The 18879-nt window shown below is 46.0% G+C and overlaps 2 protein-coding genes across 2 annotated transcripts; both read left to right on the top strand.

Moving 5' to 3' along the window:
* Window positions 1–4765: 4765 nt before the first annotated feature.
* On the top strand, window positions 4766–11182 carry METTL17 (methyltransferase like 17). The gene is made up of 14 exons (XM_070425881.1): window positions 4766–4873; window positions 5010–5163; window positions 5252–5386; window positions 6726–6807; window positions 7063–7144; window positions 7462–7535; window positions 7993–8087; window positions 8722–8792; window positions 8986–9093; window positions 9365–9433; window positions 10080–10130; window positions 10392–10484; window positions 10692–10876; window positions 10951–11182. The coding sequence occupies exons 1-14, from the start codon at window positions 4793–4795 to the stop codon at window positions 11054–11056; spliced, it is 1386 nt and encodes a 461-aa protein (XP_070281982.1). The 5' UTR covers window positions 4766–4792; the 3' UTR covers window positions 11057–11182.
* Window positions 11183–12278: 1096 nt separating this feature from the next.
* Window positions 12279–14500, top strand: SLC39A2 (solute carrier family 39 member 2). Its single transcript, XM_070406303.1, has 4 exons — window positions 12279–12546; window positions 12724–12854; window positions 13091–13141; window positions 13583–14500. The coding sequence occupies exons 1-4, from the start codon at window positions 12432–12434 to the stop codon at window positions 14213–14215; spliced, it is 930 nt and encodes a 309-aa protein (XP_070262404.1). The 5' UTR covers window positions 12279–12431; the 3' UTR covers window positions 14216–14500.
* Window positions 14501–18879: the final 4379 nt, after the last annotated feature.

An 18879-nucleotide genomic window follows, 5' to 3' on the forward strand; every position in this document is an offset into this window, starting at 1 on the left:
AAACAATGCTAAAGCAACACAGCAATAAAAGAGAAATCAAACAACAGAATGTTAACATTTTCAGCTACAAAATGAAAGTTATTTACTCAGAGTCCTCAGATTTGTCAGCTCAGCCAAAGTTAGTCAGCACCTCAGTCCCTTGCATAGCCTTCGTTGTCTTTTTCTGCATCACTATCATTGGGACAACTCTCCGTCTTTTGAACGAAGGGACAAGGAGCTGCTCTGAGTCCCCTGTATCTCCTCCAGCCGCCAGTGCCACTTCTCCATCTCCTCGATGAGGAGGCCCCACAGCTGCTGCAGGTCAGCGAGCCTCTGTGGGATGGCCTCGGAATTCAGGCTGCTGCTGTCGGTGATGATGCTCTGGCTCCTCGCAAAGATGCCTTCAATGCGAACATGTTGTCAATGAGAGGCTAGTGCTGCCAGATTTCCTTCTGGGAGGGCTAGCTTTTCTTTATAGTCCTCAGATTTGGACAATCTTAATTTCCCATGTTTTACACCATGCTGCTACTAAACTTTGCTCCTTTTCTTACTTTTTGCTTTCTGCACATGCTTCATTGGAGCATCCTTTCACCTCACAATTGTAGTTCACTGGTACTCAGGTCCCACGTTGGGCACCACATGTGCCGCTCCAGCACGGCCAAGGGTGAACCTGAGGAGGGGCAGTGAAGGATTGAAGAAAAGACAGACAAGAGAATACAGCTGGGGCTCAGTGGATCTCCCATGCCTGGATGAGGACACAAAAGACTCAGCCTGCAAGCCAATGCTTTATTTTATAATCTGATTAAAACAAGGGTAGATTAGCATGTATACAAATGTTCTTGTTTTGGCAACACTTGCTGCACCTCCCACAGCCCATTAGCCACTTAGGAAGGAATTAGGGAGGGATACAAGGTCAGGCTTAATTATGCTAGGAGAGCTCTGCCCCCCAGGCTGGGACTTGTCTCTGGCCCTGCCACAGGTCAGCCCGAGGCTTGACCCTAGAGCCGCTCCCTACAGTCAACTATGATTCATCTTGGAGAAAAAGTTTCTTGTAGCAAAAGTAGAGGTTCCCTATATGGTATGCATTACCAACCAGCCTTCTGAATGACACAGAGAAATTTTCAGTATTACAGAGAGTGAAGCATTTTTGTTGATAGTTTCTTGGGGGAAAGAAATAGAATGACCCCATATAAAGCATTCAAGAATTCTCTGAGCAAACCCTAGTGTCCCAAACATTCCTCTATGAGTATCATCTACCTGGAGGAAGAACTCTAGGCAAGTGTGCACCAAGGAGAAGGGTCTTGTGGTCTGGGAAGGACCTCAGAAAGTCTAATTTAGAGTCAATATATTAAATAACATTTTTATTTTTTTCTTATAAGAGAAGTAACACATGTTCAATATGAAAATGTTAGAAAACCAGGAAACTCACACACACAAAAACTGTAATCTCAGCAACCAAAGATAAAATCTCTTCATATTTACAAATATCCTATGAGTACTTTTTCTGGTTATATTGCTTGACAATATAAAGGGAATGTTTTCCCATTCCCATAAACTTTCTCTCAGAATGTAATATAATGGCAGCACAGTTTTCCATCCTAGAGATGCACCATCACTTATTTAACCTTTCTCTTATTGCTGAGTATTTTAGATATTTTCCCTCTAACAGACTGAGAGATGATAACTGCATTTGGAATTTTTTCCTCAGTGGTGGTGGTCTTTTCTGATGAACTGTTTGAAGTGTATGTGATAACCATGGTGAGGACTTGTTCTCATTAAAATTTTTGTTTGTTGTTTCTGATGCCCTCCACCTTCCAAAGACGGCCAGGGCACAAGGTAGCCAAGCTTTCAGGATGGTTGCCTCTAGTGGGCAATTTAAAAAAAAAAATTATTGTTCTGTGTTTCAATTCAGAATGTTACCAACATATAGCAAAACAAAGATGCATGCTCCTCTAACCAAAGACCCTTATTTATCAACCCACTGAAGGATACCTGGGCCAGCCTAACTGGCTCTTCGTATTTTACAGATGAAAAACTGAACGTGCAGGATGAAGCAATAACAACCCGACTTATGATGTGCTTGCTTGACTTCCTCTACTTAAAACTTTATTTTCCTGCCGAAACCGGTTTGGCTCAGTGGATAGAGCGTCGGCCTGCGGACTGAGAGGTCCCAGGTTCAATTCTGGTCAAGGGCATGTACCTTGGTTGTGGGCACATCCCCAGTAGAAGATGTGCAGGAGGCAGCTGATCAATGTTTCTCTCTCATCAATGTTTCTAACTCTCTATCCCTCTCCCTTCCTCTCTGTAAAAAATCAATTAAAAAATATGTTTTTTAAAAAAAAACTTTATTTTTCTAAAACTTTTCTCAAGGTAAGCATAACGCAAAATGGATATATTGTTCCAGAAGTTTTCTTTACCTATTCTATTAAAATAGTTTATTTTTCATACCCTGTCAGATTTCAGAGATGACAATCTAGCTGCCTCATTAAGTAGGGCCCTCCAGTACAAAGATGTTGTTGCAGGCCCCATTGGAAGGGAAGAGTGGAGCTGACTGATATAGACAGGAATACCCAACCTCTGATTCTTGATTAGTTCCTCTTCATACAAAGGAGGACTCCAAATCCTCACAGTTTGATTGGTCCAAAAGGCACTGTCCTGATTGGTCAGAATGGAGCCACTTTGATTAGTTGGTGAAGAAGATGATACTGATATAGCTGTGCAGGTCCAATTGGATGGGGAAAGCCTCAGTCCTATTGGTTGAAATAGGAGTCAGGAACTCCTTTTTTAAAATTTATCTTTATTGTTGAATGTTTTGCAGATATCTCCTGTTTTGTTGTTGCTGTTGTTGTTGTTGTTATTGTTGTTTTCCCCATTGACTCCCTCCTCCCCATACCAGCCCCTTCCAAGCCTTCACCACACTATTTTCTGTGTCCATGGACTATGCATATAAGTTCCCCAGTTAATAAGTTCCCTCTGAAATTCATCAGTCTGGTCCATGATTCTGTGTCTCTGAATCTATTTTGTTCATCAGTTTATTTTGTCAGGAGCTCCTTTTTAAGGGCTGGCTCAGATGGCAAGGACACAATGCAGGCAGACACTCGGTGCAGGCTTCTCCATGAAGTGCAGTTTGCAGGAGAGGCCCCTGAATAGTAATGATTGCTAGGCTCTTTTTTATTTTTTTTTTTATCTTTAAATATATTTTATTGATTTTTTACAGAGAGGAAGGGATAGGGATAGAGAGTTAGAAACATCAATGAGAGAGAAACATCGACCAGCTGCCTCCTGCACACCCCCTACTGGGGATGTGCCCGCAACCAAGGTACATGCCCTTGACCAGAACTGAACCTGGGACCCTTCAGTCCGAAAGCCGATGCTCTATCCACTGAGCCAAACCGGTTTGGCTAGGCTCTTTTTTTAAAAAAAATTGAGCTCAGTTAGCCACTGGGAGCCCTTCCTAAATATATACCTCCTTTCTCAGTGTCCACAGAGCAAAGACAATACTTTTACCCATCCAGTCACCAGATTAAGATATACCATAGTTGCTGGCATGGCTCAGTGGTTCAGCATTGACCTATGGACTAGGATTCCCCCTCAGGGCATATGTCTGGGTTGCAGGCTCAATCCCCAGTGGGGGGTGTGCAGAAGGCAGTGGATCAATGATTGTTTCCCATCATTGATGCTTCTATCTCTCTCTCCCTCTCCCTCCCTCTCTGAAATCAATAAAAATATATTTTTAGAAAAGATATACATATGCATGCTAATTTAACAGTTCAGAACATTTACCATATTGTTCTTAGTTAATTTGCTAACTTGCATTCCAAATACTAACGAGGTGGTGGGACATCTGTTTAGAAGTGAAGCTCAGACTTAGACTGCCTAGGTTTAAATGTCCTTGTCCCCAAAATCGTACACCTATGGATGAGGACAGTGGGAGGGGTAAGGGCAGAGGGTTGGGTGGGAACTGGGTGGAGGAGAGCTATGGGGGGAAAAAAAGAGGAACAACTGTAATAATCTGAACAATAAAGATTTAATTTAAAAAAAATAAAGTATTAAAAAATAATAATAAATAAATGTCCTTGTCCCCAAACAGGCTAAGTGATCACGGGTGTGGAATTTAACCCCCTGAAGCCTCAGCTTTCCTCAGCTACAAATGGGGTTAAAAACTGAATCTATCTCATAGGATTGTGGGGACTAAATGAGGTAATATTACGTGAAAGTGCTTGCCACCGTATCTGGCATATAATGATCTCTGTGTTAGCTATTTACCTAAGGGGCCTGGTTTAATATGAAGAGAAACTAACGTAAAACACACACACACACACACACACACACACACACACACACAAATTTATTAACTATCCATTGTTGTTCTCTTTAGTCGCCTAAATCTGGCTTCTATCTCATTTTACCGTTACTGCATTCTCCCGGAGGTATGGAGGGTAAGAGGACCATGACTTCAGAGTTCTCCAGAGTAAAAAAAAAAAAAAAATCAAGGAACGCCGGCAGTTAACTCAGGGAGAAAACAGCCTCCCTGTCTGCCACGCGTCCCTGCAGACCCCGGGGACTGGCCCGCCCCCGGGGATTTCAGAACCCGGAGACCAGTCCCAACCAGACCACGCCGCGTCACGCTGGTTACCTAGAAACCGAGGCCCAAGTCCCACCCACCCACCGACCGGTTTATTGGCTATTAGCAACCACTCGCTCTCCTCATTGGCTGATGCCTCCCGTGCCGACGTTCCGCTGTGACGTTCGCGGCGGCAAGACTCCAGGTCACAGGCAACCACATTTCCGTTTCCGGGTCGCATCCGGAGTCATGGCGACTGTAAGAAGCCCGAGTTATCTGTTGACACTAGGCAGATGGCGCCGCGGCGTGGGAGTCGCTCCACAGGCCCGGGTGAGTGCCCGCTGTCCCTGCTCTCGGCGAGGCTCTGGGTCTGGGGAACGGCCCGGCCCCGAGCGGCCCCTCCCTGAGCGAGCGCCCGCCGCCTTCTCCGCTGCCCTGCAAGCTGCTTTTCTTTCCCGGCCTGCAGGCTCTCGCCGCCCTTGTGCCCGGTGTATCCCAGGTGGATAACAAGTCCGGTTTTCTGGGGAAGAGGCCCCATCGCCGGCACCCGGGCATCCTGAAGCTGCCGTGTGTGCGGCTGCCTCGAGCGCTGGCTGACGCCGCGCAGTTAATGCTGCTCGGTGAGTGGCGGTGGGCGAGGGGAGCGCGAGAGGAAGCGGAGACTGGGCGTTCGTACACCTGATGCCGCTTTTCCTTCTTGCACCGCAGACAGTGCGGTGCCCAATGTGGAGAAGCAGGTGCAAGCATTGACCAATTATCTCTGGAGCCGGCATTTACCTGTAGAGCCAGGGGAGCTGCAAAGACGGGCAGAACATCTTGAGAAAAAATTCCTGGAAAACTCTGGTAGGGTTTAAGAATCATCAAAAAGTAGTTCAAATCGAAATAGTGAGACATGAAGACCAAGAAATTATTTTAGTCTCTCAAATAGGTATTGCAGTTTCTTGTTTGACTTTCTGGACAGGACAGTTATTACAATGATGCCTTACTAAGAGAAGATAGATTATTTCAGAGATTGCCCTTGGGGCTTTGGTGAAGGTCAAAGAGTGCTTTGTTTTTTTTTCCCTCCAAATCCACTGGATTAGGATTGTCTAAATTTTTATTCTGAAATAAAGCCCCTGGATGACTCCTTATCTAGTGCTGAAATCTTCAGGGATAGAAGAATAAATATAATGCATTGTCATTTTCATGATTGTGAGCTCCTTCATATTACAGACCTGTCTTTTATACATCTTGTATTCCCTGTACTTCCCACAGTACCTGGCTCATGATAGGCACTCAATAAATAAAATAGTACTGAACTGAACACACATTATGAGACTTAAGATTTCCAAGTCCCGTTCCTCCCTGTAGGAACTGTGGAGATGTCGCAGTCTTAAGTTTTGGGGACGTGAGGAAATCCACAAAATATTGTCCTTATCCTATAACTTTTTCTTATCCTCACCAGAAGATATGTATTGATTTCAGAGAGAGAAGGAGGGAGAGAGAAACATCAGTCGATTCCCTCCCTTACACACCTGACTCGGGATTGTACCCACAACCGTTTTGGTGTACAGCAGTGGTTCTCAACCTTCCTAATGCCACGACCCTTTAATACAGTTCCTCATGTTGTGGTGACCCCCCAACCATAAAATTATTTCCGTTGCTACTTCATAACTGTAATTTTGCTACTGTTATGAATCGTAATGTAAATATCTGATATGCAGGATGTATTTTCATTGTTACAAATTGAACATCATTAAAGCATAGTGATTAATCACAAAAACAATATGTAATTATATATGATTTTTCCGATGGTCTTAGGCGACCCCTGTGAAAGGGTCGTTCGACCCCCAAAGGGGTCGCGACCCACAGGTTGAGAACCACTGGTGTACAGGATGATACTCCAACCAACTGAGCCACCTGTCCAGGGCTCCTTTACATCTACCACATTTCCCTTCAATATAGAACAAAACCTGTGGGATGGGATGGATCAATTTAAATAACCTGCTATTAGAGACAAATACTACCTGATACACTGGTGCTATAGATGGAGATCGTTGTTATTCTTACCTGAAATTTTTCTCTAGGTTTGGCTTCTCTTTTAAGCTTTAAGGCTTTTCCCAAGTGGGAGTTGGGGAGGATTGGGTAGGCATTATATTCAGATACTAGATTTGAGCCCTATTCTTCCTCGTTCTCACCCCAGACTCATTTCAGACAGAGGAGAAACTTCGTGGAGCAGTGCTGCATGCCCTGCGTAAAACTACCTACCATTGGCAAGAACTGAGGTAAGGGGGACTGGCGGGGCTGCAGAAGGAAGAGAAGTTTGACTTTTGAAGGAGAGTTGGACGAGCACAATTACATAGTTTTATGTTTCAAAAAGCAATCTGGTTTGTCAGGCTCCCCTGGACTCTTCTGTGTTGCAAAGTGAAATTGTTGACCTGGAAGAGCCCGTTCCAAAAATTTCATTTCCTAAAAATCTAGAGGTACCTATGGGATAGAGGTTACTCCCCAGGTGAAATGACTCTGTTTTTTTCTGGCAGCTACAATGAGGGACTGAGCTTGGTGTATATGGCCGCAAGACTGGATGGTGGCTTTGCAGCAGTCTCCAGGGCATTCCATGAGGTGAAGATCCTGCAACTTCCAACCTGAACCCTTTTACCATCAGTTCCCTTATTCATAAAGTAGTCTTCTGGGGTAGGATTCTTGGGACGTTTCATGTGCATTTTTTAAGAGGCTCTTCTTATCCTCTGAAAGGATATTGTGACCCAGAAAGGTTTAGATTCACTGTTTTAGGAGCTTCCTGTTATGTAAAGTATTTATATTAAATCTCAAAATACAGTCACCCTCTCATACCCTCTGTCTTGGTCTCCTAATTCATTTCGCCAAGGCCCTAAAAAGCGTCTACTTACCCTACTGTGGGGTGTTGTATATTTCTTTAGATCCAGACTCAACTTCCAGAGTTCCAACCAAAAACCCTGATGGACTTTGGGTCAGGTACTGGTTCTGTCACCTGGTGAGTATCTTTCTCTGTCTCTATCCATTCTAGCTCTAGAGAGCCATGCTTACACAACACCAATATCAAGAGACTGGGGAACCAGAGGAAGAATAGGAAAGTTGGGAATTCAAATGTTTCTTCCCTCAGAATGGGCAAGGCATGAGAAGATAGATGGATTAGAGTCAGAACTTAAATGTTAAGTGATAAAAGACCCACATTTACAAAGATAAAGGAATTTAGTGTAGGGCATAAGTTTTACATATCATCAAAATTATTTTGCCTACAGTAGTTTTCTTGAGTCTGCGTTTGTTTTTTGTTTTTTAAGGAACTGTAAATAAGAAAATAACAAAGTTAGTTTTTCCAACATTTTAACATAGCATTCTGTTTCCCCAGGGGTGGGGTTCAGGATAGAGGCTTCTCTTGTAGAAATGATTCTTTGTCATGAGAACTGGTGATTTATATTTTGTCATCTTAGGGCTGCTCATAGTATTTGGGGTCAGAGCCTACGTGAATATATGTGTGTGGACAGTTCAGCTGCCATGTTGGATTTGGCAGAAAAGTTACTGAAAGGTGAGGACAAGCTATAAGGAAATACTTTTCCAAAGTTGAAGGAGTTAAGAAAGCAAAGGAATACTGGAGAGAGTGTTTTATTCTGGAGTTAGGGAGAGAGCTAAAAGTTAAAGATGAGTTTGGTCTCCTTCCAATTTTATGGTCAAGTCGGGGCATAGGGAGGAGGCTTTACTGGACTGTGAATGGGTTGGGAAAGATTAACAGACAGGTTTCCCAATATTCTCCCTGACCTTTTTAATATTTGCTTACCCTGTGCATCTCACTCTCACCTAGCATTTTTCTTTATTCTCAGGGCCATATTTCTTACCAGGATATCACTTCAATTTATATTTATACACTGGCAATTTTCAACTTTTTTCATCTCATGGCACACGTAAGCTAGTTATTAGAATTCAGCAGCACACCAAAAAATATATTTTTTGCCCATCTGACAAAAAATAGGTATCATTTTGATTCATTCACACCATGGCTATTGTTTTGGCTGTCATTTTTTTATTTGACAATCTAAGGGAAAAGAGATCAGTGCCCCTCACAAAACAGTCAGGTATTACATGTTTTAAACATTCTTGCTGCACACCAGTTGAAAATCAGTTCTATACGCTCATAGTTGCCACACCTCTGCTTGTCTTTACAGGTGGTTCAGAAAATGGGAAGCTGTATATTCCAGGTGTCTTTTTCAGACAGTTTCTACCTGTATCACCTAAGGCAAGTGGCAATATGTAGAGTATGCTAAATGTGGAATTTGGCAGGTGGAAAACTGCGTGGCCTCAGCATTGCAATCCAGCATTGAATGTTAAAAGATAAAAGACAGCAGAATACATTTAGGGAGATAGAACTTTATTGTGCTCTAGGAAGGGGGAGATGGCAGGTCTGTCATGTTCTTTGTCTTGGTCCTCAGGTACAGTTCAATGTGGTGGTATCAGCCTTTTCCCTAAGTGAACTGCCCAGCAAGGCTGACCGCGCTGAGATAGTCCAAACCTTGTGGCGCAAGACAAGTGATTTTCTGGTGAGGAAAAATCCACTTTTCCCTTCAAGTTTTAAAGCAGCTTCTTGGGTTTCACTCCTTTCCTTCTCTACATTGGAGCCTGTCTGCATCCTTGACCATTTTTTCTCCTGCATAGCTTCCTTTGTCCCTCTTTTAGGGTCACCATCCCAATCATGTATAATGCCCCTTCCTTTAGGACTGCTGTTCCATCTGTGAATGCTCTTACAGAGCTACTGACATTTCTGTTTTCATGTAATTCGGGGCTTCTGCTCATTTTCCCCTTTGTGAACAGATATTGGTGGAGAATGGAACAAAAGCTGGGCACTGCCTTCTCATGGAAGCCAGGGACCTGGTCCTTAAGGTAAGGTTCTTTCTCCTTCTCTTCCCCCAGCCCCTACCTATCTGTCACCAATTACCAGTACTCCCCTGAAAACTGAAAAGACTGTCTGTCGTACAAAGTAAGGGACTCTCGGGAGAGTAGGCGTGTAAAGTCATTATGATGTAGGGTGGTGGTTAGCAAAGTAGGGCCTGTGGATCAAATCCTGCCTGCCAGGATGTGTATGAGCCCGGCTTATTTGAGTGTCTGTTGTGTATGGCAGAGATGAATGGTTGGGACACAAACAGATTTTGCCTACCCTCTGGGCCTTTAAAAAAGTTTGCTGACCCCTGACCTAGGACATGGCTGAGCCAAAAACCTTATCTCTAGGACTGTATGAGCCAGTGTAAAATCATGAATTTAATTGTCCTGGAATGGATTTTTTTGAGAGTGGAGGTTGCTGACAAGAAGAGCACCATTCTATGTGCCAAGTTCCTGCCTTTCTCCTGCTGCAAAGAGAAAGTTCTTTGTTTGGAGTATTGGAGAAGTAGCCAGCTTAACTCAAAGAACATAGTTAGTAGTTACCAGAATCGGATGTTAAAGGAGTCCTCAATTGACTGAGAGCAGAGATTGACTTATGAGAATAGATCCTACAGGCCCAGCTTAATTTTTTTATTTCCTTTGATTTCAGGGAAAGGAGAAGTCGCCTCTGGACCCTCGACCTGGTTTTGTCTTTGCCCCAGTGAGTATTGCTTCTACCTTTCCCAGCATGCAAAGAGCTGAGCTCAGCTGTGTCCAGGGCAAGTGAGAGGGCAAAGCTAAGCCTCCCTCCACTGCTTTGTGTCCCGATCTGATTTCTTCTTAGTGGATCCCCTGCTCTCCCTACCCCCTGCTCCTGTGCTCCCTTACCCCTAGCCCTTCCTGACCCTAGCACCCTTAGTTTCCCAGTTTTATGATCTGTGGTTCTTTCATCTTACCTCATATTTTTCATGTGTGTTTACAGTGTCCCCATGAACTTCCTTGTCCCCAGTTGACAGCCTCTAAGCCCCTGGCCTGTAGCTTTTCCCAGGCTTACCATCCCATCCCCTTCAGCTGGGTATGTACCTGGGAATATGGCAGCAGGGAGGAGGTAGCTTGGGAAAGCAGGATGAAAAAGAACCAGGTGGGAGGAGTTGGAAAATTCCGAGAGCGTTTGTAGGGCCTGAATGTGCATGACCTAGAATATGTAAAGGGCTACAGGAATGGGGGTCAACATTTTCCCCACATCTTTTCCCCAAAAACAGTCCCTCTATCCTTACCTCAGAGCAAGAAGCCAAAGGAGGAAAAGTTTTCGATGGTAATCCTAGCCCGGGGGTCTCCAGAGGAAGCTAATCGCTGGCCCCGGATCACTCAGCCTGTCCTTAAGCGGCCACGCCATGTGCACTGTCACCTGTGCTGTCCAGATGGGCATATGCAGCATGCTGTGCTCACAGCCCGCCGCCATGGCAGGTACGGAGGCTGTGACCACAATTAGTGGGAGGTGGCAAGAACCCACTCCCCACATTGACCTCTCTCTTTCATAGGGATTTGTATCGCTGTGCCCGTGTCAGCTCCTGGGGAGATCTTTTACCTGTGACCACGCCGTCTGAGCTTCTTCCGTCCCCTGTTGAAGATCCTCCTGAGAGTTAACAAGGATGTGTAACAAGAGTTTTCTTGCATCGTGCCTGCCAAGGCTAAAGCTACCTGGTATCCAGGATGGGAGTGCTTTTACCCCTATATATCTGCATTTGTTTGAAGTTTTAATAATTAAAAGTTTTCAAAGAATGGGACTGGGTCTTGTGATTCTTAAAAGGTATAAATGTTAGTCATCACCGCCTATCCTGTAACAAAGTGAGTCCTCAGAGATTCAGTGCCTGTCTCCCCACAGAAACCTCAAGCTCAGCCCCTCCTGTAAGAATACTGCTGCTTCTCCCAGAGACCGGGACTTCCCGGGGAAGTAATGGGTAGTGGGGAACGCCGCCCCCAGCGCTCTGAGAACTGGCTCAACAGGTCTCAGGGTAGTTAGACAGGCCACCTGGATAGGTGACCAGCAAGCAGCTGCCTGGCCTCTGTTTTTCTCCCTCCTTCCTTTCCTTTTATCTCTCTCAGGGTTCATCAGCTCCCCAGAGTTTGCCTCATGAGTGTCCTTCAAGAATTGATTCTTTCAGGATCAAATCATCCACCTCAACCCCAGCATATCCAGGCAGGGCCCTTCATTTACTTGGTTCATTTCTGTGTTCCCCTAGGCCTTGCTGTTTCAGAGCTAGAGCAACTTTCTGTGTAATAAAACTCTCAGTCCCTCTCCCACAACGTATATCAGGAAGTAGGCACAGTCAGAAGCGGGAACAGTTTCAGTGTTGTAATACTAGAAATCTCAACTCCCATAGACATTTCCATACCTGGAGCTATTTTTCTGGGGTTACAGGCTAGGGGAGTCCCCTCATCCACTAGTTCCCACAGTGGCAGCAGCACCACTCCTTAGCCCCACCTCCTTCACCCCGGTGGCCCCAAATCCCCTCTGAAAGGGTAAGGTTCAGGTATCAGCATAGCAGCCTATGAGACTGCATTGGGGTGGGCAGGGTATGGAAGGCTTAGATTGAATGTCCTGAGTGAACCAGGACCAGACTGTCTCCAACACAATAGCTGGGAAGTAGCACCATAGTCTGTGCCATTTTGGATTGGACCAGCCCCAGGCATGAACTAAGTCAGTCCACAGCCCTTGGATTAGTCATGGAGCTGAGGAGAAGACAGAGCGCAGGGCTGTGCCTGGCAGGGAGTCTGGAGTTTCTGGTTTTGGTGTGAGCCAGGGGAGGGGCCTCCATGTAGGGGGAGGGCGGGAAACTAGGGCTGGGCCCCAGTCAGCTATGCAAGGCTGTGCAATCAGGCAGCACAAAACAGAGAATCCAACAGCTTCCTGAAACTCAGGAGTGGACGCTACAGCTTTGACCACCTAAGGCACCACTCCTGCTCCAAAGCTTGTAACTCCGTTTGTCATTCTGAGGTCTGCTTATCCTGTACCGCAAGGATGGAGCCAGTGCTAGGCGTAAAAATTGGCTGCCTATTTGCCCTGCTGGTTCTCACGCTGGTCTGTGGCCTTATTCCCATCTGCTTCAAATGGTTCCAGATTGAGGCAGCCAGAGGTATAGCCCTTCTGTATCTTTGCCCCCATAACCTGACTTCAACCCTATCACCCTACCCTGACACTTGCTCTGATTCTCTTGCCATCCCCATGCTTGGATGTTGAGTGCTCCTTGTTGCTCGTTAGTCACCTTTGTCCATCTCATTGCCAACTAGTTGTAACTCCTGCTTTTCATTAGGTCGTCACCGCCAGGTCCTCAGCCTCCTGGGCTGCATTTCTGCCGGTATTTTCCTGGGAGCAGGATTCATGCACATGACTGCTGAAGCCCTGGAGGGAATTGAGTCGGAGATCCAGAAGGTCATGATGCAGGTGAGCAGCTGAGGTGTAGGGCTGAGAAGCCAGATAATGAACAGAACCAAGGGGAGGGAGGGGGGAAAGTGATGGAGCCAAGGACATGGAACAATAGAGACAATGACAGCTCTTTGTTGTGTGGAATCATGACGACAGGTCAGATTAGCTTGTAAGGAAAGCAGTGGAGCTGAAGGGACAGGACAGGAAGCTGAGCTGCTCCACCCCTCATCTAATTTCTGCTTTTTTCTCTCTAGAACAGGACAGAGAGTGGGGGAAATTCTTCTGGAGATGCTAATTCAGCTTCTGTAAGTATCTCTCACACCCAACCTGGAGGGTGAGGAGAACCAGAGACTCTTCATACCCAGATCCTTTTGAGGAGAGGACGTGAGGAATACCAGGAATCCCTCTGCTCCTCAGCTCAGACACTGTAGGGAAAGGAGGAGCCAACCCCATACTTTGGGGTTTATGGAACCCCAGACAAAGCTCTGGCTTTACTCTTTCCTTCTTTCCCTAGACCCTTAGACATGCTCCCCATCGTTTTCCCACATTTCAACGCTACTGACACTGTGACCCTGGTCCCTCTGGTATTCTTGTTGCATGTCTGTATCTCCTCCAGGCTTCATTCGCCTACCCTTTTTAATGTTTTAGTCCCACATTACCCATTCTCTCCAGTCTCCCATCCCACCTCCGCACCTCCATCCACTGCACTTCCTTTCCTGTCCCACAGCCCCTCTCTCTGTTCCCAGACAGACTATCCCTATGGAGAGCTCATCATCTCCCTGGGCTTCTTCCTCGTCTTCTTTTTGGAGTCGCTGGCATTGCAGTGCTGTCCTGGAGCCCACGGAGGATCCAAAGTGCAGGAAGAGGAAGTGGGTGGGGCTCATGTCCTTGGACTCCACAGCCATGGATCTCTACCCTCACCCTCACAGAGTCCCTTTCGTGCCCTCATCCTTTTGCTCTCTCTCTCCTTCCACTCGGTGTTTGAAGGTCTGGCTGTGGGGCTGCAGACAACAGTAGTAGCCACCGTGCAGCTCTGTCTTGCTGTCCTGGCTCACAAGGGGCTCATAGTGTTTGGTGTAGGACTGCGGCTGGTGCAGGTAGGCACTGCGTCACGATGGGCCGTGTTCTGCATACTGGTGTTTGCTCTCATGTCCCCCCTGGGTGTAGCCATAGGGCTGGCTGTGCCTATAGGGGACTCAGAAGCGGGGCAAGGCTTAGCCCAGGCTGTGTTAGAGGGTGTTGCAGCTGGTACCTTCCTGTATGTCACCTTCCTAGAAATTCTGCCCAGGGAGCTAGCTGGTCCTGAGGCCCCTCTGGTCAAGTGGGCCTGTGTAGCCGCTGGTTTTGCCTTCATGGCCTTAATTGCCTTGTGGGCCTGAGAGATTCCTGACTTTTTGATGGATCCAGGACACACCTCCCAAAAGGCTTTGGTCCTCAGACATTTCTCCACTGAGACTAAGTGGCATTCACTGGGCATCATCCCCATGAACTGGATCCCAGCCTCTCCCACGTGAGATCCCATTGCTCATCCAGGACTGAGAAAGGGGCGTTTATTTTAGGTTGAGTGCCTAGTCTTTGGAGAATTGATATAAAGACCATCACTGCAGATTTGACTCTTGTTCCATTTTTGCTACTGTGTGTAATAAATGTCCATTTTACCCTCCCCCTTCAAGCATGCTATAGTTCCTTTCTCCAGGTTACCCAACTGCTGCCTAGTGGAGCAGGAAGTGGGGAGGGGGAGTGTTGGATACAGTCTTTTCTTCTGGAATCAGAGCCCCTAGTCATTGTGTCACTTGCAGCCTTGTCCCCCAGACATGGGAGCATTGCTGAAATTCCAACAACCTGCTCTCACCTTACCCACAGGTGTTGAAATACTGAGCCAGAGTTCCCAGCATTTAGAGGAGAAGAGGTTTAAAAACAGAAATGGTGGGGATCTAGATTTTTTTCTACACTAACCACACCTACCCCACTCCCAGCCGCCCACATGTCCAACAAACTCTTCAGATTAGGCTCAATGGAGCCTACTTCACCTGGTTTCTATTTTTCATACTGAGTCCTGTGTGGCTTCAAGGACACGATTGCTCTTTGAGCCTCTGTCTCATTCCAGCTGCCTTGTGCTGCGGGATTAAGAAGCAGTGTGTTTGGAAAGAGAGAAAGGCGCCAGATAAATTCCAAGGGTGATTACTTGGCTCTGCCGAGACATGGTGACTTTCCTTCTGCCTGCCCTACCTGCCACTGTGCCTCTGGTCCCTCCCCAATGGGCCATTTGCCTTTCAGGCGAGTAACCCCTACAATGTGCTGCTCCTCTTAAAAACTGCACAAATAAAACAACTGCTTATCTGGAATTGAGGAGGAGCAGGACGGCTATGACCCTCGAGGTGGAGGAATGTCTCAGACTTGGTGGAAGGACAGGGAAAGAGGTGTGCCCTATGAGCTCAGGCACCCTCCCCATTTTGCCCCTTAAATACTTTCAGTGTAGAAGCTCAAGTGGCCTTAACATGGGCAAGGTCTCCTCAGTTCCATTCTCATCTCATTTCATTCCTGTCTTCTGTCCTTCCCATTCCCCTTCCCACAAATTCAGAATAGAAACCTCCTCACCAGCCCAGCTCACGCACCCAGGGATCAGTGAGAAGCCAAGCTAAAAGCAAAGCTAAATAAAAATGATGAAGTAATTTCCCTGACGTCCATCCTATTCTGCTTCCCTTCAGTGCTAAATGCACTCACACGTAACACAGAACAGGGCCTAGTATGTTGTCATGATGATAGTTTCCACATGGAGCATCCGCTATGTGCCAGGAGCTCTGCTGCTGCTTCCACATACATTACCTCCCCTTCCCAACCCTGCCTGGTAGGTATTGTCCCCATAGAAAGTCCAGGGAAGCGCACTCTGAAGTTAAATAACTTGACCACCTAACTAACTAGGCTTCAAACCCATGTTTCTGTGATGCTAAGAAAACCTCAATCTACAGACTCTCTTCTTACCTTCCCTTCCTCATCTTTACCTTACCTGTTCTTCCTGACTTATGTGTTAGGGTCTCAGGAGAAAGCAGAGAGCACATTGGATAATTGAGGCAAGTTTAATAAAGAGAGTGTGTAGAAGGTGTGGCCAGGATTAGGACAGAGCAACAGGTGATGATGGACCACCATGGGGCTGAGTAATAGCAATTCTGTTACCTTGGCTGAAAAGAAGGAGCAGTTACCAGAAACTCAAGAGCCATCCATTAAGAGCTGTGGCCCTTGGTAGAAGAATACAGCAGCCTGCAGGGGCTCCATAGGAGGAAGCAGAGGAATACCTTCACTCTCCTACTCTTGATCTACTGTCCTGTCTTTTACTGGCCCCGCCCAAACAAAAGCCAAAGGATAAAAACATCTGTTGGTGCATTGCTGATAGATCAGCCCGAGGAAGCATGGGTCAGAAAGAAACCTGGAGGGGCCAGCAGAAAATGTCCAGCATCAGTTTCTCTGCTGCTTTCAACTTAAGTGATCTTGCCAGGACATTCAGAGGATGAATTGGAAGGGACATGATTATATGGACATTAGAGAGCTATTTCTGGTACAGAGGATTTGTAAGACTATAGAAAGGAGACTTGAGGAGAAGTACATTAGACTCCAGGGCTCTTCATGTGTTTCTGGGTCACTGACGAAATCAGCATTTGAGGTAAATGAGCAGAGGTCAGGAGAATTCAAGCAGAGTGACTCATGTGTTTTGCCTCCTCCCAACCCAGGAGCACTTAGACTCCCTTTTAGCCACGTCTACTTTCAGCCAGCAGTGCTTTCTTTCCTTCCTATGACCATGTCCCGTGCCCAATATCCTTACCAACCAGGACAGGAACCAGGACAGAAACTAGGGACTGGCTCCATAAAGGTAACATCAGGATCTGGAAGAGAAACAATCTTGACTATTTTCAAAAGATCTCCAGCAAGGAACCAGAGAGGGCTGTAAGGGAGCAGAAGATGAATGTGATTTTTAAATGAGACTGAAACAAGGAAAGATGCAATAAGAACAGGCATGAGAACCACAGGAGAGGAGGGAGAGCTGAGTTCACTAGGGCATGGTGACTGGAAGCCAGAATCAGGAGTGATCCTTGATTCAGCCTTGAGAGACAGGTTGTAACTGAAGAAAATTAAGATTATGAGTTAAACAATAAAAATAGGAGGGAAGATATGTAGGATGGGGAAAAGGATAAGAGTAGAAGCTAGTTGGAATAGTCACAAGAAATTTTATGTGGAACAGTTTTCAAGTCTTAACCCCTGATCCCCATCCTCATTCTCCACTCCACACATGGATTGTTTATTATATATTTAAACAGGAAAAATAGAGACTTCTGACTGGCCTGCTGAACCAGAGTTCCATTTTTGCACCAATAAATGGCTCTCTGAAGCAACGCCTTGCAGCTCCCACCACCTGCCCTCTGCTTGCAGGTTGAGGTTAGGTTTGGCTATTGCGGTTGTAAGGTGACAATATGTGACGACAATGAGATGGGGAACCGCATCAAAGAGAAACCGGTTTAGTAAATGTACCAGAGCAGGGTGGGAGGTCCCTCAGAGAACAAGATACACCCAGGACAAAACCCAAAGAGCTGTAGGCAAACTTGTGAGATCATTTATGCCACTGCACCTATCCCATGAAGGACAATTTTCCAAGGTCTTGCCTCACTCATGACAGGACACTGTTTGTTGATTCTGGCTCTGATACTTGGAATACAAGGACTGGAGGCCAGAATCAGAGTGGGTTGGTACATGTGGGTGTGCCAACCAGTCAGATACCCTCAGACTCCTCCACTGACCTCAGGGAGGAGCCCATGGACACTACCAAAGGTGAAGCAAAAGGGGTGCAAACAGGGATGCTTAAAGTTTTGATTATTTCTTTTTTATTCTATTTTGTTAAGTTGCTATTATTAGATTTGTTAAATGTCAAATACACAATGCATTCTACTTTTGCTATATATTTATCCATCCCACGTGCTAGTTTCACTCTGTACTTCAGAGAATTACCCTTTAAAATTCTCTTCATGACTTCCACAGTTTTCAAGTGGACATTGCAGTGCTCTCATCACTGTATTCTTCAGTTTTATTCTCCTTTCCAATGAGCCATCTCTTAGCTATCTTGGACTTCTGTCCCTACAGTCAGGGAAACACATTCCTTGAGATTGAAAGAAACAGGAGTCCTAAGGCTGAAGCAGAGACAAAAAATAAGGAGTTGGTGGTTCAGCTTCTATGAAGTCACCCCACCTTTCCTGTGAGCCTCTGAGCTCTGATCTCAAGAATGGACAGGAGCCACCACGTGGTATCAGGCCTGCACTATGTAACTACTGTGTAGATTCAGGAAGACCATGGAAGACTCAGGAAGGGAACTGGGAACTGGGGAAAGTTAGGAGGAACCATGATAACCACAGGGGGGCACTGCGTCCCCATGGGCGCGCCTGGAATGTGTAGGACCAACAAAGTAGAGAGGTCAGCCAAGGACAGCACACCCCTCTCCCTGGCACCCAGCAGAGAGCCTCTCTCCCTCTTCCTAACTTGGGCTTCTTATGCAGGGACATCTATAGGCAAGAGACACACATGGTCGTCACCCACTTCATATACCACCCCCATGGCAGGTACATACACACACACATTTTACACAGAAATGAGATTTTTCTCCCTCTTTCAGGCCTGCTAGCCCTGGCCAGATAGCTCATTTGGTTAGAGCATTGTCCCAATACACCGAGGTTGCAGGTTTGATCCACAGTCAGAGCACATATAAGAATCCACTAATGCCCAGCCGGTGTGGCTCAGTGTTTGAGCATCAAAACGTCACAGTTCGATTCCTGGTTAGTGCACATGCCAGGGTTGTGGGCTCATCCCCAGTTGGGGGCATGCAGAAAGCAGCTTATTGATGATGCTCCTCACTGAGGTTTCTATCTCTCTATCCCTCTCCCTCTAAAAATCAATAAAAACAGTTTTTAAATCAACCAACGAATGCATAAATAAATGGAACAACAAATTGGTTTCCTCTCAAAAATAATAAATTTTTTAAAAACAAGATGAAAATCTATTTTAT

The sequence above is a fragment of the Myotis yumanensis genome, unplaced genomic scaffold (genome assembly GCF_028538775.1).
Source record: "Myotis yumanensis isolate MYYU_CA2020_CCGP unplaced genomic scaffold, mMyoYum1.0.hap1 SCAF_1, whole genome shotgun sequence".
Classification (NCBI taxonomy): Eukaryota; Metazoa; Chordata; class Mammalia; order Chiroptera; family Vespertilionidae; genus Myotis; species Myotis yumanensis.

What these genes read in the sequence shown, in the direction of transcription:
- METTL17 (XM_070425881.1), top strand. Translation starts at nt 4,793, where the DNA reads ATGGCGACTGTAAGAAGCCCGAGTTATCTGTTGACACTAGGCAGATGG. An exon ending in GCAAGACAAGTGATTTTCTG is followed by an intron (nt 9,094 to 9,364) that starts GTGAGGAAAAAT and finishes CTTTGTGAACAG; the next exon opens with ATATTGGTGGAGAATGGAAC. An exon ending in ATCCCATCCCCTTCAGCTGG is followed by an intron (nt 10,485 to 10,691) that starts GTATGTACCTGG and finishes TCCTTACCTCAG; the next exon opens with AGCAAGAAGCCAAAGGAGGA.
- SLC39A2 (XM_070406303.1), top strand. Translation starts at nt 12,432, where the DNA reads ATGGAGCCAGTGCTAGGCGTAAAAATTGGCTGCCTATTTGCCCTGCTG. An exon ending in CCAGATTGAGGCAGCCAGAG is followed by an intron (nt 12,547 to 12,723) that starts GTATAGCCCTTC and finishes GCTTTTCATTAG; the next exon opens with GTCGTCACCGCCAGGTCCTC. An exon ending in TCCAGAAGGTCATGATGCAG is followed by an intron (nt 12,855 to 13,090) that starts GTGAGCAGCTGA and finishes TTTTCTCTCTAG; the next exon opens with AACAGGACAGAGAGTGGGGG.